General features: G+C 46.5%; 1 protein-coding gene across 2 annotated transcripts in view; it reads left to right on the top strand.

The window, feature by feature from the left end:
• The window catches only part of PPM1A (protein phosphatase, Mg2+/Mn2+ dependent 1A), a 280,963-nt gene that overhangs the window by 101,817 nt on the left and 154,694 nt on the right, over nucleotides 1–24,452 (top strand). For both annotated transcript variants that reach the window (XM_063947751.1, XM_063947750.1), the window contains exon 2: nucleotides 3,179–4,029. In XM_063947751.1, the coding sequence (XP_063803821.1) occupies nucleotides 3,196–4,029 (834 nt within the window). In that variant the 5' untranslated portion in view covers nucleotides 3,179–3,195. The remainder of the gene's footprint in view (nucleotides 1–3,178; nucleotides 4,030–24,452) is intronic.

Raw genomic sequence — 24,452 nt, 5'->3', positions numbered from 1 at the left:
ATTACAGCTTTGCCGAGCTGCTACTTGGTCGGGTTCAAACACTTTTGCAAAATTCTACAGGTTTGATACCCTGGCTGAGGAGGACCTTGTGTTTACCCATTCGGTGCTGCAGAGTCATCCGCACTCTCCCGCCCGTTTGGGAGCTTTGGTATAATCCCCATGGTCCTTACGGAGTCCCCAGCATCCACTAGGACGTTAGAGAAAGTAAGATTTTACTCACCGGTAATTCTATTTCTCGTAGTCCGTAGTGGATGCTGGGCGCCCGTCCCAAGTGCGGACTTTCTGCAGTACGTGTATATAGTTATTGCTTAACAAAGGGTTATGGTTATGTAACATCGGTTGCGTGATGCTCCGTTGTTGTTCATACTGTTAACTGGGTAAGTTCATCACAAGTTGTACAGTGTGATTGGTGTGGCTGGTATGAGTCTTACCCGGGATTCCAAAATCCTTTCCTTGTAATGTCAGCTCTTCCGGGCACAGTTTCCTTAACTGAGGTCTGGAGGACGGGCATAGAGGGAGGAGCCAGTGCACACCAGATAGTACTAAATCTTTCTTTAGAGTGCCCAGTCTCCTGCGGAGCCCGTCTATTCCCCATGGTCCTTACGGAGTCCCCAGCATCCACTACGGACTACGAGAAATAGAATTACCTGTGAGTAAATTCTTATTTTTTGTTACTTGGTTAAGTAATATTGTTCAGCCGTTGCTGCTGATTCAAGCTAGTTAGCTTGATTTGCCTTGTGTTTGTGTGAGCTGGTGTGAATCTCGCCACTATCTGTGTAAAATCCTTCTCTCGAAGTTGTCCGTCTACTAGGGCACAGTTTCTAGACTGAGTCTGGTAGGAGGGGCAAAGAGGGAGGAGCCAGCCCACACTCTCTCAAACTCTTAAAGTGCCAGTGGCTCCTAGTGGACCCGTCTATACCCCATGGTACTAATGTGGACCGCAGCATTCTCTACGGACTACGAGAAAAGGATTTATCAGTAGGTAATTTTCAGTTAGCTTAATTATGCCAAGAATTGCATGTCATTTTTTGGGAGTTAAAAAAAAAAAAAAAAAAGGCCTCAAATTACCCCAAAATCAACTTTTTCATTCAATTATGCACCTCAGATTTAATGAGCATTTATTTAAGCAAAAAAATTGCTTTGGATCAATTATTTTTGTTTTTTTTGTTTTTACTTATGGCCAAAAATTACCCCACAAGTACACTTTTTTTTTTCCTCAATTTTTTTTTTTTAAAAGACATTCATAAGCTTTCTACATTCTTTTTCTTTAAAGAAATAAAATAAAAAATAAGAATCACAAATTAGCCATTTGTCACATTTTAAAAGGATGTTATTTTCCTTTTGCCCACTAACATACTTCTATTTAATTCTGTTAACAACATTATTGCTTTTCCAGGGATAGTCTCCCCACTTCTTCATACATACCATTGTAGATATTTCGCACCTACCGCTGCCATTACTGCAAACAGGATTTTTTATTTGGAGTGGAGAATTCTTTGGTGTATGAAGTCTGCGAGTTTCATAAAACAAACACAACTCGCACCTTATTGAATTGACTATTCAGTGCTAGCCAAATAAATGGGTATGATGTTAATGTTTACATTATCATGTTAACACCCCATAATGTTAACACATACATTGCATACTACATGCAGTTTGTTTGTACAGTTTGTTTACAAGCATGGATGTTCTTACAACCTAAACTTTAAGGTTCCTTGAGTACTGTGTTTTGGAGCCACTTCCGTAGTTAATTCCATCCTGGTGCCAACTAGCCTAGGACTAGTTAGTCATGTTGAGGTGATTCCACGGAGTGAATCTCCCCTTTATGCTTCACCAGCCTTGACTGGTAGAGCCTAATGCTGGTTGACTTAAAATCAGAGGGAGCTCCATGTCATATTTTCACATGATTTTGGGGTAACCATGCTGAAAGCAGTAGGGCTGGTTGCAATGTAAGTGGGTCCAGATGCTCTTTAAGCAGGTGGAGCTTGATTTTTATTATCCCTCCTATGTGCTCATGGGAGGAATTCAAATGTTGGCATCAGCGGATGTCACTGCTGGGCACCCGGCAGTGACAGCCGCTGACGCAAACATTTGAATGCCCGGCGGCACAATGCAGTTGTTGCTCTGATCGGGAGCGTACATGTGCTGGCATCGGCATTTCTGCTTGCAGTCCCCTATGCTGGCAAGTAGAAATGTGCAAAAACTGATCCTTTTGGCCGCGCAAACTGCACTTCTTGCGTCCCGCCCAGCACTTTCCGGCAGATATCACTTTAGATGGGAAATCGGGCGCACATAAACAAGTGAATCACCCCCATGGTATCCAGGTCTTTATTTACATTTTATGGACACATAGGGAGCGAATCAGGTGTTTTAACTGGTGTACAGAGCAATTCAATTGTTGCTCTGATCGGGCGGACGTCACTTTAAACACCCGAGATAGGGTCTGGCCGCCTATAGCGTCTAAAGTCCTGGTTAGGACCGCTTGACATTGCTAGTGACATCCCCAGATTGAGCTTCATGTACAGCGACCCCCGGTAGCGCATATCGTTAACAATCTAGAGGTTACACATTAGACTATTTTAACTGTCTTTTCGATCCATCTGAATCGGCCACATCGTTGGCCTGTGGCTCTACAGCTATTGTGAAACTAGACGTCCCAGCATGTCCTGCCACAGTTTTGCTATTATGGAATGCTAAAACTGTGGCAGGGCATGCTGGGATTTGTAGTTTCACAGCAGCTGAAGAGCTACAGGTTGGCCAGGCCTGGTCTGATGTGTACCCAGCTTTACGTACAATGCTAGCACTGGAAACAGTAATGATGGCAAATCCGATCGCATCTGATTGACCCCCATTGCCTGTTTAGTATAAGGAAGTTATAGGTCAAGTTACCTGTTGGAATGTGCTTACATATTTAGTGGAAATGATTTAAAAAGTAGCATAATAAAGCTATTATACAACTGCTTCTGCACCTACATAGGCTGTAGGATGTTGGTGTTGGGTTTTCTTCAGTTGCATGTCTGATCCACTTTAAATTCTTGCTCTGATATCCATAAGTACCATTTTGGTTTTTAGGATTTCTGTTTAACAATGGGTTGGGTTAGCACAAGGTTTTTATTGTTAGTGTCATTTTGTGCAATTTAAGTTTTTGTTTTGAATATATTTTTTCCCCCCCCTGCAGAACTAAAACTCGAAACAATGGGAGCGTTTTTAGATAAGCCAAAGATGGAAAAGCATAATGCCCAAGGGCATGGTAATGGACTGCGTTACGGGCTTAGTAGCATGCAAGGTTGGCGGGTTGAGATGGAAGATGCACATACAGCTGTGATCGGTCTGCCAAATGGACTCGATGGATGGTCATTCTTTGCTGTCTATGATGGTCATGCTGGCTCCCAGGTTGCCAAATACTGCTGTGAGCATTTGTTGGATCACATCACAAGCAACCAGGATTTCAAAGGGACTGATGGACAGCTGTCTGTGGAGAGTGTAAAAAGTGGAATCAGAACAGGTTTTCTTCAAATTGACGAACATATGAGAGTCATCTCTGAGAAGAAACATGGTGCTGATAGAAGTGGCTCAACAGCTGTGGGTGTTATGATCTCTCCACATCACATTTATTTTATCAACTGTGGAGACTCGAGAGGCTTACTATGTAGAAGCAAGAAGGTCCACTTCTTTACCCAGGATCACAAACCAAGTAATCCCCTTGAAAAGGAGCGCATACAAAATGCTGGTGGTTCTGTAATGATTCAGCGTGTAAATGGGTCACTTGCGGTTTCAAGGGCTCTTGGTGACTTTGACTACAAATGTGTCCACGGAAAAGGCCCTACAGAGCAGCTTGTCTCCCCAGAGCCTGAAGTCTATGAAATTGAGCGGTCAGAAGAAGATGACCAGTTTATTATTCTAGCGTGTGATGGTATCTGGGATGTCATGGGAAATGAAGAGCTGTGTGATTTTGTGAGATCCAGACTTGAAGTGACTGAAGACCTTGAAAAAGTGTGCAATGAAATAGTTGACACCTGCCTGTACAAGGTATAGTACATTTTTATTTTGTTAGCAAATTTATTACCATACTACATATATGGGGCGATAGTTTTTCCCTGCACCTACCACTAGGGAAGGCAAAACGGAGCAATTCAATTGTTGCTCCGTTTAGACGCCCGTTAACCGAAGGGTTGACATTTCTTTTTGCAGCCACCCAGGGTGCAATAAGAAATCTGTGCAAAGTCCATGGTTTGGGCATCCTAACCAGGACTTAAGACAGGATTAGCACCTATTGAAGGATAAACTCCAACTATTTTGGCTGGCGTAAAGCAATGGGCGCCTGATTAGAGCAAAAATTTAACTGCTCTGATGGGCGCCTATTACTTTAAGCCAGGGGTGGGGGAAAAAAATAATAATAAAAAAAAAAAAAAACATATATATATATATATATATATATATATATATATATCTCTATATATATATATATATATATATATATATATCTCTATATATATATATATATATATATATATATATATATATATATATATATATATATATATATATATAATCTTTTAAACTCATTTTTTGCTATTGATGTTTTAATGACCTTTAATCCTGCTTATTATATGTATACTGTGTAATGTTGCTATGTATTGCAAATCTTGATCAGTCATGTTTTAAATGTATCTTAACATAAATAATCCAAAGTAATTAGGCTTTGATATGATTTATTTTACATCTTTCAGTAAATTCATTGTCGCCATTCTGCACTACCATTGTTTAGGCAACCTCACTAACCACTACCTTGGTCCAGGGAATGCTCCATGCTGTTTTTTTCCCCAGGTATTAATTTGCTAGTACCGCATAATAGGCCTAGCATCTACAAAAGTCTATATGGAGCTGCTATGGAAATACCTCCTAGTTGCACTACCACGTACTAAATAAATGTTCTTAAGCTCCCTGTTTACTAAGACCCCATTTGTTGTGATAATGAACTACAGCAATACAAATTCAGGAAACCAAAATATATTCATGAGGCATCTGAGCAATACTAGCCCAAAGTGGTGTGTTAATGTACTGATCATTGGGCCTGAATAAATTCCAGCTTACTTCAAGAATCCAACAAGTACATTCGTTAGTAACTCCATAATAGATCAGCCACCCAGAATTATCACTTCTCACACGCAGACTTCCAGACCTACTGGTACATGTCTCACTCAGTTTGTTAATTTTAATCATTTATATGTATAGGCTCAAAATACATGCATGTCAGTGTCTAGTACTAATGTCACCTTACATCACCAAATACAGATGTGTCCTTATGCATCTTTGCTGAAATTGCGCCAAACGGCATGCCAGGTACTGTGAGACTCTGCTGGCGTCAGGGGTTGCAATTAGGGAGCAGCAAGAGGCTGTGCTGATCTAATTTTATATGCAAGATACAAATTGTGCATTTAACAGTAGCGCTCTCCAACCACCATGTTTAAAACTTCACCCTCAAAGTGAAACAGAATAATTACAAATGATTCACCATGAAGGAATAGAGGGGTTCTTCGCCCTCCCTTTGCTTAGATCTAGATAAGCAGCAGCACCCGCTTCTCTCTTTAGATCACAGAACAAATGGAAAATTCTCCAAAGCCTCAGAGAAAATCCGTAATGAATTGGGATGTATTTACTTCTTGCTGAACATCCTAGACAACACTTTAAAAAGAGAGAGACATAGTGTAGCAGTCCTTAAACATAGATACTAATTTATTTCACAGACCGCACTTACAAAAAAGTGAGTTTAAAGAAGCATTTAAAATCAACTCCAATGGACATATCACCAAGATGACATCTTTCCTCCTTGGGAATTCCTGTAACACCAGCTGGACACGGTGAGTAGGGGTGCCGGGTTCCGGATCCACAGCTCCACAAAACCCAGGAAGACCCTTCAGAGCGAATGGAGAAAGTCCACGGGATGTAACAACAGGCGAAGCTTCGCCTGTTGTTACATTCCGTGGACTTTCTCCATTCGCTCTGAAGGGTCTTCCTGGGTTTTGTGGATCCGGAACCCGGCACCCCTACTCACCGTGTCCAGCTGGTGTTACAGGAATTCCCAAGGAGGAAAGATGTCATCTTGGTGATATGTCCATTGGAGTTGATTTTAAATGCTTCTTTTAACTCACTTTTTTGTAAGTGCGGTCTGTGAAAGAAATTAGTATCTATGTTTAAGGACTGCTACACTATGTCTCTCTCTTTTTAAAGTGTTGTCTAGGATGTTCAGCAAGAAGTAAATACATCCCAATTCATTACGGATTTTCTCTGAGGCTTTGGAGAATTTTCCATTTGTTCTGTGATCTAAAGAGAGAAGCGGGTGCTGCTGCTTATCTAGATCTAAGCAAAGGGAGGGCGAAGAACCCCTCTATTCCTTCATGGTGAATCATTTGTAATTATTCTGTTTCACTTTGAGGGTGAAGTTTTAAACATGGTGGTTGGAGAGCGCTACTGTTAAATGCACAATTTGTATCTTGTATCTGTTCCTTGTGTGTTTGGTGGATTTACACACCTATGTATTGTGTAGCTGCACTTCAGTCTAGTGCGCACGGAATTTGAAATTCTTTTTTTCCTGCTCTAATTTTATATGCGACACTTGTATTTTTGTGTGTGACTGAGTCCCTGGGTGATATTAATTTGTTATTGCGCCTAATCTGTCTAAAGTGACGGGAGGTCGTGGGACGATATTCAGTGGATCTTTTTCTCATGTTCTATTGGATACTGGGGATCTGTACTTTAGTACCATATGGTATAGATCGGGTCCACTGAAGCCTGGCACTTCAAAACCTTTAGTATGTGTATGCTGGCTCCTCCCCTTTATGCCTTTCCTACCAGACTCCGTTTAGAAAAATGTGCCCAAGGAGCCGGGTGCATTTCTCTGGAGCTCCAGAGTTTCCTTTTATTTTTTATATTTGTTTATTATTTTGTCTTACATCCTAGAGGATACTGGGAATCCATTTAGTACCATGGGGTATAGACTGGTCCACTAGGAGCCTTTGGGACTTCTAAGAATTTGATAGCGTGTGCTGGCTCCTCCCTCTATGCCCCTCCCTCTATGCCCCTCCAACCAGACTCGGTTTAGAAAATGTGCCCGGAGGAGCCGGTCACGTCGCACCTGAAGAGTTTTCTGCATTTATTTTTCTGTTTGTTATTTTCAGGTAGGATTGGATGGCACCAGCCTGCCTGCTTCGCGGGACTTGGGGGGTGGTGTGTGTTAATGGTCCCATTCACCACTGACAGGACACTAGCTCCTGAGGAAACTATTTGCACGCCCCACCACGGCAAGCGTACATTCCAGTAGCATGCCACTACCTCTAACAGTGCCAGAAGAAAGAAGAGTGGTGAGTACTAAGCAGGCGTCCCGGTTAGCGGGTCGCCGGCCTTTGTCGGCATGAGGGTACAGAGACGCACAGCTTCTACGGGGGTGGCGGAGTCTCGGGACTCAGTACACAGAGCGGACTCACTGCTTCTGAGGGAGCGAACTGAGTCTAAGTACGCTACAAGTGTACACAGTACCCAGACTGGCATTAAAGACTTAAAAGGTGACTGACTCCATTTTAAGCATAAAAAATTACCTCAGCCAGTATAAAAAAGCGGGAAGACTGTGCGCCATTGAAGCGGCAGGGCTTCACTATGAGCGGATCCAGCAGCTCACCAGCACCATTTTCCCTCTGCAGTGGACAGACACTGACAGGGACGCACAACTCTTCCGGAGAGATTCCAGATTACCTCAGCGGTACCAGGGGGTCATAGCAGGAGGGGTGGGGTGGGGGAGCGCTTACTAGTCTACAAAGTCCCCAATCTGGGTACTTCGTCTGCGATACGGCTAAGCTTGGCATTAGCAGTAAGAGTGCTGCGTGCTTGCTCCATGCTATCTTTGTGTCTCTTGAAGGGTTCTTTGTGGGTTAATTGTGCTTTTTAACCTGTTCCTGTGTGTGTACTGTCACAGTATGTCAGACAAAGAGTGTGTTTCTTGTAAGGCACAGTGTTCCTCTTCAGGGGGTTCGCTACAGTGTACTCAATGCAGTGCACCCTCCCAGGCTAGCGGGGCAGAACCAGCTTGGCTAGATTGCATTAGGGGTATGATCTCCAATATTTCCACTAAATTGTCCCGCAATGAGAAAGAGACTCAATACTTAACACAATCGATGACTGAGTTTATGAACAGAGACTCAGTACCTAAACCAGCGTCTCAGTCCCCTGACATTTGTCCACAAAAACGTCCTTTGGCCCATATCCTGCAGTCTGACTCTGATGATGAAGGGTCAGACATGGAGGAGGGGGAAGTGGACTCAGAGGTGGAATAGAGGGAACAGGGAATAGAGGCTCTCATAGGCGCTATCAGAGAGGTTCTGCATATCCCTGATAAGGTGACAGAGGAGACTGAGGAATCTTATTTTAATGTAAAAAATAAATCCTCAGCCACTTTTCCTGTGTCAAAGGAACTAAATACCCTGTTTGAAGAACAGTGGGTTAATCCTGATAGGAAATTTCAAATCCCTAAAAGGTTGATATCTTCCTTTTCCTCCTGAGGATAGAAAAAAATGGGAAAATCCACAGATAGTGGATACATTAGTATCCAGCCTGTCACGTAAAATTGTATTGCCTGTCCCGGCTGCACCCTCCCTAAAAGATATAGCTGATCGTAAAATTGAGACTACACTCAAATCATTATACACAGCTGCTGGGGAGGCCCAAAGACCCACTATTGCATGTGCGTGGATAACAAAAGCCATTGCTAAATAGTCAGGTAACCTAATTGAGGGGTTAGATTCCTTGTCTCGGGGGGATGTTGTTTTGCTTCTGCAGCATATACAGGACTCTGCAAACTTTATGGTGGGGGCCATAAAAGAGATTGGTTTGATTAATGCACGCACCACCTCTATGGTTGTGTCAGTACCGCAGGGGCTTGTGGCTACGCCAGTGGACTGTTGATGCGGACTCCAGGAAAGGCATGGAGGGCCTGCCGTTCACAGGAGAGGCCTTGTTTGGAGATGAACTAGACAAATGGATCTCCAAAGCTACTGCGGGTAAGTCTACATATCTTCCTTCGCAGCTCCCCCAGCCAGGAAAGCTTATTCATCTTCAAATTTACAGTCCTTTTGGACAGCCAAGTTTAAGGGAAAATCCAGAGGTGCTTCTACGTCTTCCAAGGCAAACCAGCAACTGCAGGTGCTCAGGAACAGAGCTCAGGCTCTGCTTCCTCAAAGCCTTCCACATGACGGTGGACCACGATGCCTGGAGGGCTGTCAGGTGGGAGCTCGACTAAAATTCTTCAGTCACATCTGGTCAAGTTCGTGCTGGGATCCCTGGTTCATAGATCTTATTTCCCAGGACTACAGACTGGAGTTCCAGGACCGCCCACCTCACAGATTCTTCAAATCAGGCATACCAGTTTCACAAGAGGCAAGTATAACTTTACAGCAGACCATCAAAAACTGGTTCAGACTCAGGTCATTGTTCCAGTTCCACCTCATCTGCACAACAAGGGGTACTATACCAACTTGTTTGTAGTACCGAAACCGGACAGTTCGGTACGACCAATTCTGAACCTCAAGTCTTTGAATCCGTTCTTAAGAGTGTTCAGGTTCAAGGTGGAGTCTCTGAGAGCGGTGATCTCCGGTCTGGAGGAAGGGGGAATTCCTTGTGTCTCTGAATATCAAGGATGCATACCTTCACAATCTGATCTGGACGCCTCATCAGACTTTGTTGATTCACTGGTCACTTAGTTCTCATATAGCCGTCCCCGTTAATTATTTATGCAACAAAATGGAAAAGAGAACATATAGCGTAAAACAGTTTAATATATGTATAACATACAAACAACATTCAAAGAAATAAAATTCCTCAAGTAGTTAACCACGGACGAAAGCCTCAGAGGTTGGGGAGCAGTCACCCCGAAGGTGCAGTTTCAAGGAAGATGGTCAAGTCAGGAAGTCACGCTTCCAATCAACATTCTGGAACTCAGGGCCATATACAGCGCCCTTCGGCAGGCCGCTCATCTTCAGGATCGGGCCATTCAGGTCCAGTCAGACAATGTGACGGCGGTAACATACTTAAACCGACAGGGCGGAACGAAAAGCAGAGCAGCAATGTCACAGGTGTCTAGACTTCTCCACTGGGCAGAAAAAAAACTGTGGCGTTGTCAGCGGTCTTCCTTCTGGGAGTAGAGAACTGGGAAGCAGCCTTCCTCAGCAGACACGACCTGCACCCAGGGGAGTGGGGCCTTCACCCAGAAGTGTTCAGGTGCTTGACACGTCGGTAAGGATATCCACACATCGACATGATGGCCTCTCGTTCCAACAAGAAGCTCAAGCAGTATTGTTCCAGGTCGAGAGACCCACAGTCAGTGGCGGTGGACGCTCTGACGACTCCATGGGTCTGTCAGATGTTGTACGTGTTTCCTCCACTTCCTCTGATCCCAAGAATTCTGAAAAGAATAAAAAAGGAAAACGTTCAAGCAGTTTTTATTGCTCCGGCTGGCCAAGAAGGGCCTGGTATGCGGACTTCCTGGAGATGCTCCTCGCAGATCCGTGGCCTCTACCTCTTTGCGAGGATCTTCTGCAACAGGGCGTCTATCAGGACTTACCACGGCTATGTTTGAAGGCATGGAAGTTGAACGTCTGATTCTAGCCAGCAGAGGGTACCCTAACAAAGTTATCCCAGCTATGATCCAAGCCAGGAAGGGGGTAACGTCTAAACATTACCACCGTATTTGGAAGAAATGCGTCTCTTGGCGTGAGGGCAGAAAATATTCTGCTATGGAATTTCACCTGTGATGTTTCCTGCTTTTTCTGCAGGCAGGTGTGGATGTGGGCCTACGTCTTCGCTCCATAAAAGTCCAGATTTCGGCCTTGTCCATTTTCTTTCAAAAACAATTGGCTTCTCTCCCTGAGGTCCAGACCTTTTTGAAAGGTGTTCTGTGCATTCAACCTCCCTTTGTGCCTCCCACGGCACCTTGGGATCTCAATTTGGTGCTGCTGTTCCTCCAATCGGACTGGTTTGAACAGTTACAGGAGGTTGACATAAAGTACCTTTACATGGAATACCGTCACACTGTTGGCCTTGGCTTCAGCAAGATGCGTGTCGGAGCTAGGGGCGTTGTCTCACAAGAGTCCCTACTTAATTTTCCATGAGGACAGAGCTGAACTCCTAAGATGGTGTCCGCGTTTCACATCAACCCAACCTATTGTGGTTCCGGCTGTTACGGACACCTCTGCTACTGTACTTCAAAGTCTATGGATATTGGCCCTCATTCCGAGTTCGCTCGCAAGCTGCTTTTAGCAGCTTTGCACACGCTAAGCCGCCACCTACTGGGAGTGAATCTTAGCTTATCAAAATTGCGACCGAAAGATTCGCAATATTGCGAAAAGACTTCTCTGTGCAGTTTCTGAGTAGCTCGAGACTTACTCTTCCAGTGCGATCAGTTCAGTGCTTGTCGTTCCTGGTTTGACGACGCAAACACACCCAGCGTTCGCCCAGACACTCCTCCGTTTCTCCAGCCACTCCCGCGTTTTTTCCAAAAACTGTAGCGTTTTTTCACACACTCCCATAAAACGGCCAGTTTCCGCCCAGAAACACCCACTTCCTGTCAATCACATTACGATCACCAGAACGAAGAAAAAACCTCGTAATGCCGTGAGTAAAATTCCTAACTGCATAGCACATTTACTTGGAGCAGTCGCACTGCGGACATTGCGCATGCGCATTAGCGACTAATCGCTCCGTTGCGAGAAAAAAATAACGAGCGAACAACTCGGAATGACCCCCATTGTGAGGGCTTTGAAGGTGTATGTAAAGGGAACAGCTCGTCACATGAAATCCGACTCGCTGTTCGTTCTATATGATCCCAATAAAATTGGGTATCCTGCTTCAAAGCAGACAATTGCACGTTGGATCAGGTTCACTTTCCAGCATGCTTATTCCACAGCAGGTTTGCCGGTTCTGAATTCTGTACATGCCCACTCTACTAGGTCAATGGGTTCTTCCTGGGCTGCTGCCCGGGGTGTCTCGTCTTTACAGCTCTGCCGAGCAGTGACTTGGTCAGGTTCCAACACGTTTGCTAGTTTCTACAAGTTCGATACTTTGGCCTCTGAGGACCTTCAGTTGGGTCAGTCAGTTCTGCAGGATCCTCAGCACTCTCCCACCTGTTTTGGCAGCTTTGGTACATCCCCATAGTACTAAATGGAACCCCAGGATCCTCTAGGACGTAAGAGAAAATAGGATTTTAATTACTTACCGGTAAATCCCTTTCTCGTAGTCCGTAGAGGATACTGGGCGCCCGCCCGGTGCTTCGTTCTTCCTGCACTGGTACTTGGTAAAGTGTTGTTGGTTCAGCTGTTGCTGTTCCTGTTTAAAGTTGGGTTAGCATGGCTTTCCTCTTGACGTGTGTGCTGGTTCGGAATCTCACCACTATCTTTATCTATCCTTCTCTCAAAGTATGTCCGTCTCCTTGGGCACAGTTTCCTAGACTGAGTCTGGTAGGAGGGGCATATAAGGAGGAGCCAGCCCACACTATCAAATTCTTAAAGTGCCCATGGCTCCTAATGGACCCGTCTATACCTCATGGTACTAAATGGAACCCCAGTATTCTCTACGGACTACGAGAAAAGGATTTACCGGTATGTAATTAAAATCCTATTTTTTTCAAAAATCATCCAGAACCAAAAACAAAACACGAAATAGTGGTTTTGGAAAAACCTATCCAGATCCAAAACCAAAACACCGAAAAAAGTGCCCGCCACACATCTCTAACATACACACACTAAAGGTTTTAAAGTACCAGGCTCCAGTGGACCCGATCTATACCCCTTGGTACTAAAGTACAGATCCCCAGTATCCACTACGGACTACGAGAAAAGGAATTACCGGGAGGTATTAAATTCCTATTTTTATTGCCCTGATTGTACCCATAGAAGTCTGGTTGAGCCGCGTAAAGCAGCTAAACCTGACCAAAGTGCTGCACGTGGTTGCAAAAAAGTACCAAATGGGTTACTTTTTGTGCATTTCAGCTTGCCACCCCTTTGAGGTGCGAGCTGAAATGCAGGTGCCAGTTACAATTCGCGCCCAAACAGAGCTACAATTTAATAGCTCTGTCTGGGCGCCATCTACTGGCTGCCGGCGGAAAAACAATTTTTTAATTGAATCTGCATGCAGTGGCGTGGCTTTTCTCCATGGCAAGTCCTGTTTAGCGTCCTACTCAGTCACACACAGACAAAAAAGTGCTGCATATCAAATTCATTTGCACAGTTTGCTGGTGTGTTCTAGTCCCGTTGCAACAGACAGTTTCATCAAAAAAGATGCCTGCGGCTAGCATAGTTTCACAGGACCTGTCAGCTGACTCGTGCCAGGCATAGGGGTATATGCAATTGCGGTCGAATTCCCGAAAATGTCGACATTTTCGCCAAAAAAAACAATCGACAATGCAATTCAGTACTTTCCGTCAAAAAAACGGACTTTCCAAATTCGACTTTTTGAAATTCGACATTTGTCAAATTCGACATTTCTGCAATGGTACAAATGCGGCAATTCGCCAAAAGTATATTCAATTGAAGTTTGGAAATTCGACAACAGTGCTTTTAGACAGTAAATTCGTCATTTTCAATCCGCCACACTTTGGTGGCGGAATCTAATAAAATTTTTTAAAAACATGTTTTTTTGGTGTTCTTTTTATTGGTAATAGCATATCTATTTATATTAGAAGGGATTAGGTACTTGGTTTGTCTATTTTGGAGGCACAAGTATTATTTATATATTTTTAAAAATATATATTTTTTTATTTTTTATTTTTTTTAAATGGAATGGTAAAAATCAGAAAAAAAATTGCGTGGGGTCCCCCCTCCTAAGCATAACCAGCCTCGGGCTCTTTGAGCCGGTCCTGGTTCTAAAAATCCGGGGGAAAAAAATGACAGGGGATCCCCCGTATTTTTAAAACCAGCACCGGGCTCTGCGCCCGGTGCTGGTGCAAAAAATACGGGGGACAAAAAGAGTAGGGGTCCCCCGTATTTTTTACACCAGCATCGGGCTCCACTAGCTGGACAGATAATGCCACAGCCGGGGGTCACTTTTATACAGCGCCCTGCGGCCGTGGCATTAAATATCCAACTAGTCACCCCTGGCCGGGGTACCCTGGGGGAGTGGGGACCCCTTCAATCAAGGGGTCCCCCCCCATCCACCCAAGGGCCAGGGGTGAAGCCAGAGGTTGTCGTGTCCCCCCCCCCCCCCCCCCATCCAAGGGCTGCGGATGGGGGGCTGATAGCCTTGAGAAAATTGAAAGAATATTGTTTTTCTCTGACGTCCTAGTGGATGCTGGGGACTCTGTAAGGACCATGGGGAATAGACGGCCCCGCAGGAGACTGGGCACATCTAAAGAAAGCTTTAGGACTATCTGGTGTGCACTGGCTCCTCCCCCTATGACCCTCCTCCAAGCCTCAGTTAGATTTCTGTGCCCGGCTGAGCTGGATGCACACTAGGGGCTCTCCTGAGCTCCTAGGAAGAAAGTATATGTTAGGTTTTTTATTTTCAGTGAGACCTGCTGACAACAGGCTCACTGCACCGAGGGACTAAGGGGAGAAGAAGCGAACCTACCTAAGTGGTGGTAGCTTGGGCTTCTCTACTGGACACCATTAGCTCCAGAGGGATCGAACACAGGACCCGACCTCGTCGTCCGTTCCCGGAGCCGCGCCGCCGTCCCCCTTACAGAGCCAGAAGCAAGAAGGTGGTCCGGAAAATCGGCGGCTGAAGACTTCTGTCTTCTCCAAGGTAGCGCACAGCACTGCAGCTGTGCGCCATTGCTCCTCATGCACACCACACACTGTGGTCACTGATGGGTGCAGGGCGCTGGGGGGGGGGGCGCCCTGAGCAGCAATATTAACACCTTGGCTGGCGAACTGACACCATATATAGCCCCAGGGGCTATATAGGTGTTTATTAACCCCTGCCAGAAGTTTTACAATATCAGGAGAAAGCCCGCTGAAAAAGTGTCGGAGCCATCTCCCTCAGCACACTGACGCCATTTTCCCTCACAGCTCTGCTGGAGGGATCGCTCCCCGACTCTCCCCTGCAGTCCTGCACTACAGAAAAGGGTTAAAAAGAGAGGGGGGGTCACAAATTAGGCCCAGCATATATATATATATTATGCAGCTATAAGGGAAAACACTCTCTATAGGTGATATCCCTGTGATATATAGCGCTCTGGTGTGTGCTGGCATACTCTCCCTCTGTCTCCCCAAAGGGCTTTGTGGGGTCCTGTCCTCTGTCAGAGCATTCCCTGTGTGTGTGCTGTGTCGGTACTGCTGTGTCGACATGTATGATGAGGATAATGATGTGGAGGCGGAGCAAATGCCTGTGAATGGGATGTCACCCCCTGCGGGGTCGACACCGGTGTGGATGGACTTATGGAAGGAATTACGTGGCAGTGTCAACTCCTTACATAAAAGGTTTGACGACATAGGACAGGAGCAGAAGTCCTCCCCTGCGTCCGGTAAGTCCACAACATGACGCTGGGGCTGCTCAGGCGGACCTGGGTACGGTGGGGGCCCGTCTCAGAAATTTTCAGCGCACAGTGGGCTCTCTCACAAGTGGATCCCTGGGTTCTTCAAACAGTATCTCAGAGGTACAGGCTGGAATTCGAGACGTCTTCCCCCCCCCCCGCCGTTTCCTAAAATCTGCCTTACCGGCAACTCCCTCTGCCAGGGAGGCAGTGTTGGTGGCTATCCAAAAAACTGTATTCACAGCAAGTGATTATCAAGGTACCCCTCCTTCAACAGGAAAAGTGTTACCTTTCCACAATGTTTGTGGTACCGAAACCGGATGGTTCGGTGAGACCCATCTTAAATTTAAAATCCTTGAACACATATAACAAAAGATTCAAGTTCAAGATGGAATCGCGATTATTGCGATCCTGGACGAGGGGGATTACAGGGTCTCTCGGGACATCAAGGATACTTACCTGCATGTCCCCATTTACCCTCCTCACCAGGAGTACCTCAAGATTGTGGTACCGGACTGTCACTATCAGTTCCAGACGCTGCCATTTGGATTATCCACGGCACCGAGGGTCTTTACCATGGGTAATGACCAAAATGATGATACTTCTTCGCAAGAAGGGAGTTTTAATTATCCCGTACTTGGACGATCTCCGGATAAAGGCGAGGTCCAAGGAACAGTTGGTAAGGGGGTAGCACTTTCTCGGGAATTGCTGCAACAGCAGGACTGGATTCTCAATTCCAAAGTCACAGCTGGTCCCGACGACACGTCTTCTGTTCCTGGGAATGATTCTGGAAACAGACCAGAAAAAAGTGTTTCTTCCAATGGAAAAAGCCGAGGAGTTGTCATCTCTAGTCAGAAACCTCCTAAGACCGGGACAGGTGTCGGTACATCAATGCACACGAGTCCTGGGAAAAATGGTAGCTTCGTACGAAGAAATTCCATTCGGAAAGTTCCACGCAAGGATTTTCCAGTGGGACCTGTTGGACAAATGGTCCGGGTCCCATCTCCAGATACAGCAGCGGATAACCCGGTCGGCAAGAACCAGGGTGTCGCTGCGGTGGTGGCTGCAGAGGGCTCATCTACTAGAGGGCTGCAGATTCGGAATACAGGACTGGGTCCTGGTAAACACGGATGCCAGCCTTTGGGGCTGGGGTGCAGTCACACAGGGAGTAAAATTCCAAGGACTGTGGTCCAAACAGGAGATTCCACTTCACATAAATTTTCTGGAGCTAAGAGCCCTTTACAAGGCCGTAAGCCAAACAAGGCCCCTGCTTCAAAACCAGCCGTACTGATCCAATCAGACAACATCACGGCGCTCGCCCATGTAAACAGGCAGGGCGGCACAAGAAGCAGGAGGGCAATGGCAGAAGCCACAAGGATTCCCCGTTGGGCGGAAAATCATGTGGTAGCACTGGCAGCAGTGTTCATTCCGAGAGTGGACAACTGGGAAGCAGACTTCCGCAGCAGACTCCACCCGGGAGAATAGGGACTTCATCCAGAAGTCTTCCAAATGCTGGTAAACCGTTGGGAAAGACCACAGGTGGACATGATGGCGTCCCGCCTCAATAAAAAAGATATTGCGCCAGGTCAAGGGAACCTCAGGCGATCGCTGTGGATGCTCTATTGACACCGCGGGCGTACCAGTCGGTTTATGTGTTTCCTCCTCTCCCTCTCATACCCAAGGTACTGAGGATAATAAGGAAAAGAGGAGTAAGAACTATACTCATTGTTCAGGATTGGCCAAGAAGGGCTTGGTACCTGGAACTTCAGGAGTTGATCTCAGAGGACCCATGGCCTCTGCCACTCAGACAGGATCTGCTGCAGCAGGGGCCCTGTCTGTTCAAAGACTTACCGCGGCTGCATTGACGGCATGGCGGTTGAACACCGGATCCTGAGTGAAAAAGGCATTCCGGAGGAAGTCATTCTTATCCTGTTCAAAGCCAGGAAGGATGTCAGCCTGAAGTGCAGACGTTGTAAGGGAGTGCTGCATATTCAGCCCCTTTTTTGTGCCCCAGTGGCACCTTGGGATCTCAATGTGGTTTTGAAGTTCCTGGAATCACATTGATTTGAGCCACTTAAAACCGTGGATTTGAAATATCTCACATGAAAAGTGGTCGTGTTGGCTCTGGCTTCGGCCAGGCATGTGTCAGAATTGGCGGCTTTGTCATAAAAAAGCCCTTACCTGACTTTCCATATGGATAGGGCAGAGTTGAGGACTCGTCCTCACTTTCTCCCGAAGGTGGTATCAGGTTATCACTTGTACCAACCTAGTGTGGTGCCTGCGGCTACTAGGGACTTGGAGGATTCCAAGTTACTGGACGTAGTCAGGGCCCTGAAAAATTATATTTCCAGGACGGCTGGAGTCAGGAAAACTGACTCGCTGTTTATCCTAGATGCACCCAACATGCTGGGTGCTCATGCTTCTAAGCAGACTATAGCGCGCTGGATTTGTAGCACTATTCAGCTTGCGCATTCTGCGGTGGGACTAAATCTGTAAAAGCCCATTCCACATGGAAGGGGGCTCATCTTCGGCGGCTGCCCGAGGGGTCTCGGCTTTACAACTTGGCCGAGCTGCTACTTGGTCAGGGGCAAACACGTTACAAAATTCTACAAATTTGATACCCTGGCTGAGAAGGACCTTGAGTTCTCTCATTCGGTGCTGCAGAGTCATCCGCACTCTCCCGCCCGTTTGGGAGCTTTGGTATAATCCCCATGGTCCTTACGGAGTCCCCAGCATCCACTAGGACGTCAGAGAAAATAAGATTTTACTCACCGGTAAATCTATTTCTCGTAGTCCGTAGTGGATGCTGAGCGCCCATCCCTAGTGCGGATTGTCTGCAATACTTGTAAATAGTTATTGTTACACAAATCGGGTTGTTATTGCGAACCATCTATTCAGAGGTTTCATTGTTATCATACTGTTAACCGGGGTTTCTATCACGAGTTATATGGTGTGATTGGTGTGGCTGGTATGAGTCTTACCCGGGATTCAAAATCCTTCCTTATTGTGTCAGCTCTTCCGGGCACAGTGTCCTAACTGAGGCTTGGAGGAGGGTCATAGGGGGAGGAGCCAGGGCACACCAGATAGTCCTAAAGCTTTCTTTAGATGTGCCCAGTCTCCTGCGGAGCCGTCTATACCCCATGGTCCTTACGGAGTCCCCAGCATCCACTACGGACTACGAGAAATAGATTTACCGGTGAGTAAAATCTTATTTTTCCAGTAGTACTACAAGTCCCAGCAAGCCTCCCCGCAAGCTGGTACTTGGAGAACCACAAGTACCAGCATGCGGGAGAAAAACGGGCCCGCTGGTACCTGGAGTTCTACTGGAAAAAAAATACCCAAATAAAAACAGGACACGCACACCGTGATAGTAAAACTTTATTTCACACATATCGACACATACTTACCTATGTTCACACGCCGACCTCTGTCCACTTGTCCAAGTAGAACCTGTGAATAAAATTATACTCACCTGATCCAGTGTCCAGATTATAATCCACGTACTTGGCAAAAAAAGAAAACAGAACACCTGGACCAAAGAGCTGTCAGACAGCGCATCGCACAGCTCCCTCCATTATATTCAATGGTGGGAACTTTGCGGTCAGCGGTGAGGTCACCCGCGGTCAGCGGCTGACCGCGGGTAACCCCACCGCAGACGGCAAAGTTCCCACCATTGAAACTAATGGAGGGAGCTGTGCGATGCGCTGTCTGCCAGCAGACGCGCATACAGCCAATCAGGTGAGTGCCACGAAGTAGCGCTTCCTGATTGGCTGAAGGGACCTTTCTGTGACAGCAGTCACGTGGGGTCCCGGCATTCGTGGAAAGGGGTCCTATGTGTAAATATGGGACCCCTTTCAGTCCGTTTGGTCCGGGTGTTCGGTTTTTTTTTTTTGCCAAGTACGTGGATTATAATCTGGACACTGGATCAGGTGAGTATAATTTTATGGGTTCTTCCTGGGCTGCTGCCCGGGGTGTCTCGGCTTTACAGCTCTGCCGAGCAGTGACTTGGTCAGGTTCCAACACGTTTGCTAGTTTCTACAAGTTCGATACTTTGGCCTCTGAGGACCTTCAGTTGGGTCAGTCAGTTCTGCAGGATCCTCAGCACTCTCCCACCTGTTTTGGCAGCTTTGGTACATCCCCATAGTACTAAATGGAACCCCAGGATCCTCTAGGACGTAAGAGAAAATAGGATTTTAATTACTTACCGGTAAATCCCTTTCTCGTAGTCCGTAGAGGATACTGGGCGCCCGCCCGGTGCTTCGTTCTTCCTGCACTGGTACTTGGTAAAGTGTTGTTGGTTCAGCTGTTGCTGTTCCTGTTTAAAGTTGGGTTAGCATGGCTTTCCTCTTGATGTGTGTGCTGGTTCGGAATCTCACCACTATCTTTATCTATCCTTCTCTCAAAGTATGTCCGTCTCCTTGGGCACAGTTTCCTAGACTGAGTCTGGTAGGAGGGGCATATAAGGAGGAGCCAGCCCACACTATCAAATTCTTAAAGTGCCCATGGCTCCTAATGGACTCGTCTATACCTCATGGTACTAAATGGAACCCCAGTATTCTCTACGGACTACGAGAAAAGGATTTACCGGTATGTAATTAAAATCCTATTTTTTTCAAAAATCATCCAGAACCAAAAACAAAACACGAAATGGTGGTTTTGGAAAAACCTATCCAGATCCAAAACCAAAACCGAAAAAAGTGCCCGCCACGCATCTCTAACATACACACACTAAAGGTTTTAAAGTACCAGGCTCCAGTGGACCCGATCTATACCCCTTGGTACTAAAGTACAGATCCCCAGTATCCACTACGGACTACGAGAAAAGGAATTACCGGGAGGTATTAAATTCCTATTTTTATTGCCCTGATTGTACCCATAGAAGTCTGGTTGAGCCGCGTAAAGCAGCTAAACCTGACCAAAGTGCTGCACGTGGTTGCAAAAAAGTACCAAATGGGTTACTTTTTGTGCATTTCAGCTTGCCACCCCTTTGAGGTGCGAGCTGAAATGCAGGTGCCAGTTACAATTCGCGCCCAAACAGAGCTACAATTTAATAGCTCTGTCTGGGCGCCATCTACTGGCTGCCGGCGGAAAAACAATTTTTTAATTGAATCTGCATGCAGTGGCGTGGCTTTTCTCCATGGCAAGTCCTGTTTAGCGTCCTACTCAGTCACACACAGACAAAAAAGTGCTGCATATCAAATTCATTTGCACAGTTTGCTGGTGTGTTCTAGTCCCGTTGCAACAGACAGTTTCATCAAAAAAGATGCCTGCGGCTAGCATAGTTTCACAGGACCTGTCAGCTGACTCGTGCCAGGCATAGGGGTATATGCAATTGCGGTCGAATTCCCAAAAATGTCGACATTTTCGCCAAAAAAAACAATCGACAATGCAATTCAGTACTTTCCGTCAAAAAAACGGACTTTCCAAATTCGACTTTTTGAAATTCGACATTTGTCAAATTCGACATTTCTGCAATGGTTCAAATGCGGCAATTCGCCAAAAGTATATTCAATTGAAGTTTGGAAATTCGACAACAGTGCTTTTAGACAGTAAATTCGTCATTTTCAATCCGCCACACTTTGGTGGCGGAATCTAATAAAATTTTTTAAAAACATGTTTTTTTGGTGTTTTTTTTATTGGTAATAGCATATCTATTTATATTAGAAGGGATTAGGTACTTGGTTTGTCTATTTTGGAGGCACAAGTATTATTTATATATTTTTAAAAATATATATTTTTTTATTTTTTATTTTTTTTAAATGGAATGGTAAAAAATCAGAAAAAAAATTGCGTGGGGTCCCCCCTCCTAAGCATAACCAGCCTCGGGCTCTTTGAGCCGGTCCTGGTTCTAAAAATCCGGGGGAAAAAAATGACAGGGGATCCCCCGTATTTTTAAAACCAGCACCGGGCTCTGCGCCCGGTGCTGGTGCAAAAAATACGGGGGACAAAAAGAGTAGGGGTCCCCCGTATTTTTTACACCAGCATCGGGCTCCACTAGCTGGACAGATAATGCCACAGCCGGGGGTCACTTTTATACAGCGCCCTGCGGCCGTGGCATTAAATATCCAACTAGTCACCCCTGGCCGGGGTACCCTGGGGGAGTGGGGACCCCTTCAATCAAGGGGTCCCCCCCCCATCCACCCAAGGGCCAGGGGTGAAGCCAGAGGTTGTGTGTCCCCCCCCCATCCAAGGGCTGCGGATGGGGGGCTGATAGCCTTGAGAAAATTGAAAGAATATTGTTTTTCTCTGACGTCCTAGTGGATGCTGGGGACTCTGTAAGGACCATGGGGAATAGACGGCCCCGCAGGAGACTGGGCACATCTAAAGAAAGCTTTAGGACTATCTGGTGTGCACTGGCTCCTCCCCCTATGACCCTCCTCCAAGCCTCAGTTAGATTTCTGTGCCCGGCTGAGCTGGATGCACACTAGGGGCTCTCCTGAGCTCCTAGGAAGAAAGTATATGTTAGGTTTTTTATTTTCAGTGAGACCTGCTGACAACAGGCTCACTGCACCGAGGGACTAAGGGGAGAAGAAGCGAACCTACCTAAGTGGTGGTAGCTTGGGCTTCTCTACTGGACACCATTAGCTCCAGAGGGATCGAACACAGGACCCGACCTCGTCGTCCGTTCCCGGAGCCGCGCTGCCGTCCCCCTTACAGAGCCAGAAGCAAGAAGGTGGTCCGGAAAATCGGCGGCTGAAGACTTCTGTCTTCTCCAAGGTAGCGCACAGCACTGCAGCTGTGCGCCATTGCTCCTCATGCACACCACACACTGTGGTCACTGATGGGTGCAGGGCGCTGGGGGGGGGCGCCCTGAGCAGCAATATTAACACCTTGGCTGGCGAACTGACACCATATATAGCCCCAGGGGCTATATAGGTGTTTATTAACCCCTGCCAGAAGTTTTACAATATCAGGAGAAAGCCCGCTGAAAAAGTGGCGGAGCCATCTCCCTCAGCACACTGACGCCATTTTCCCTCACAGCTCTGCTGGAGGGATCGCTCCCCGACTCTCCCCTGCAGTCCTGCACTACAGAAAAGGGTTAAAAAGAGAGGGGGGGGGGGGGACAAATTAGGAGCAGCATATATATATATATATATATATATTATGCAGCTATAAGGGAAAACACTCTCTATAGGTGATATCCCTGTGATATATAGCGCTCTGGTGTGTGCTGGCATACTCTCCCTCTGTCTCCCCAAAGGGCTTTGTGGGGTCCTGTCCTCTGTCAGAGCATTCCCTGTGTGTGTGCTGTGTGTCGGTACTGCTGTGTCGACATGTATGATGAGGATAATGATGTGGAGGCGGAGCAAATGCCTGTGAATGGGATGTCACCCCCTGCGGGGTCGACACCGGTGTGGATGGACTTATGGAAGGAATTACGTGGCAGTGTCAACTCCTTACATAAAAGGTTTGACGACATAGGACAGCCGGCTGCTCAGCTTGTGCCTGTCCAAGCGTCTCACATGTCATCAGGGGCTCTAAAACGCCCGCTACCTCAGATGGCAGACACAGATGTTGACACGGATACCGACTCCAGTGTCGACGACGATGAGACTAGTGTACCTTCCAATAGGGCCACCCGTTACATGATTGAGGCAATTAAAAATGTATTATACATTTCTGATAATACCCCAGATACCACAAAAAAAGGGTATTATGTTTGGTGACAGAAAACTCCCAGTAGTTTTCCTGCATCTGAGGAATTGATATGAGGTGTGTGAGGAAGCGTGGACTTCCCCCGATAAATTGATAATTTCTAAGCAGCGTACCCTTTTCCGCCAGAGGATAGGTCACGTTGGGAAATAACCCCTAGGGTAGATAAAGCGGTTACACGCTTATTAAAAAAGGTGGCACTACCGTCACGGATACGGCCGCCCTGAAGGACCTGCTGATAGAAAGCAGAAAACTACCCTTAAAGCTATATACACACACACGGGCATTATATTGAGACCTGCTATTGCCTCGGCATGGATGTGCAGTGCGGCAGCTGCGTAGTCAGATTCCCTGTCGGATAATATTTATACTGTAGATAGGGACAATATTTTGCTGAAAATAGAGCATATAAAAGACGCTGTCTTATACATGCGTGATGCACAGAGGGATATTTGCCGACTGGCATCACTAATAAGCGCTATGTAAAACCATTGCCGCCAGACGGGGGTTATGGACTCGGCAATGGTCGGGCGATGCCGATTCAAAACGGCACATGGAAGTTTGCCCTAGAAGGGGGTGGAACTGTTTGGGGATGGTCTTTCAGACCTCGTTTCCACAGCTACGGCTGGGAAATCAAAACTTTTGCCACAAGCTACCCCACAGCAAAAGTAAGCACTGTATTATTAGGTACAGTCCCTTCGGCCCCAGAAAAGTAGAGGGCTAGAGGCTCATCTTTTCTGCCAAGAGGAAAAGGTAGAGGGAAAAAGCTGCAGCACACAGCTAGTTCCGGGGAGCAGAAGTCCTCCCCTGCGTCCGGTAAGTCCACAGCATGACGCTGGGGCTGCTCAGGCGGACCTGGGTACGGTGGGGGCCCGTCTCAGAAATTTTCAGCGCACACTGGGCTCTCTCACAAGTGGATCCCTGGGTTCTTCAAACAGTATCTCAGAGGTACAGGCTGGAATTCGAGACGTCCCCCCCCCCCCCCCCCCCCACCCCGCCGTTTCCTAAAATCTGCCTTACCGGCAACTCCCTCTGCCAGGGAGGCAGTGTTGGTGGCTATCCAAAAAACTGTATTCACAGCAAGTGATTATCAAGGTACCCCTCCTTCAACAGGAAAAGTGTTACCTTTCCACAATGTTTGTGGTACCGAAACCGGATGGTTCGGTGAGACCCATCTTAAATTTAAAATCCTTGAACACATATAACAAAAGATTCAAGTTCAAGATGGAATCGCGATTATTGCGATCCTGGACGAGGGGGATTACAGGGTCTCTCGGGACATCAAGGA

This window comes from Pseudophryne corroboree, chromosome 12, assembly GCF_028390025.1.
Source record: "Pseudophryne corroboree isolate aPseCor3 chromosome 12, aPseCor3.hap2, whole genome shotgun sequence".
NCBI classification, from domain to species: Eukaryota; Metazoa; Chordata; class Amphibia; order Anura; family Myobatrachidae; genus Pseudophryne; species Pseudophryne corroboree.
This window is presented reverse-complemented; position numbering and strand designations above follow the sequence as displayed.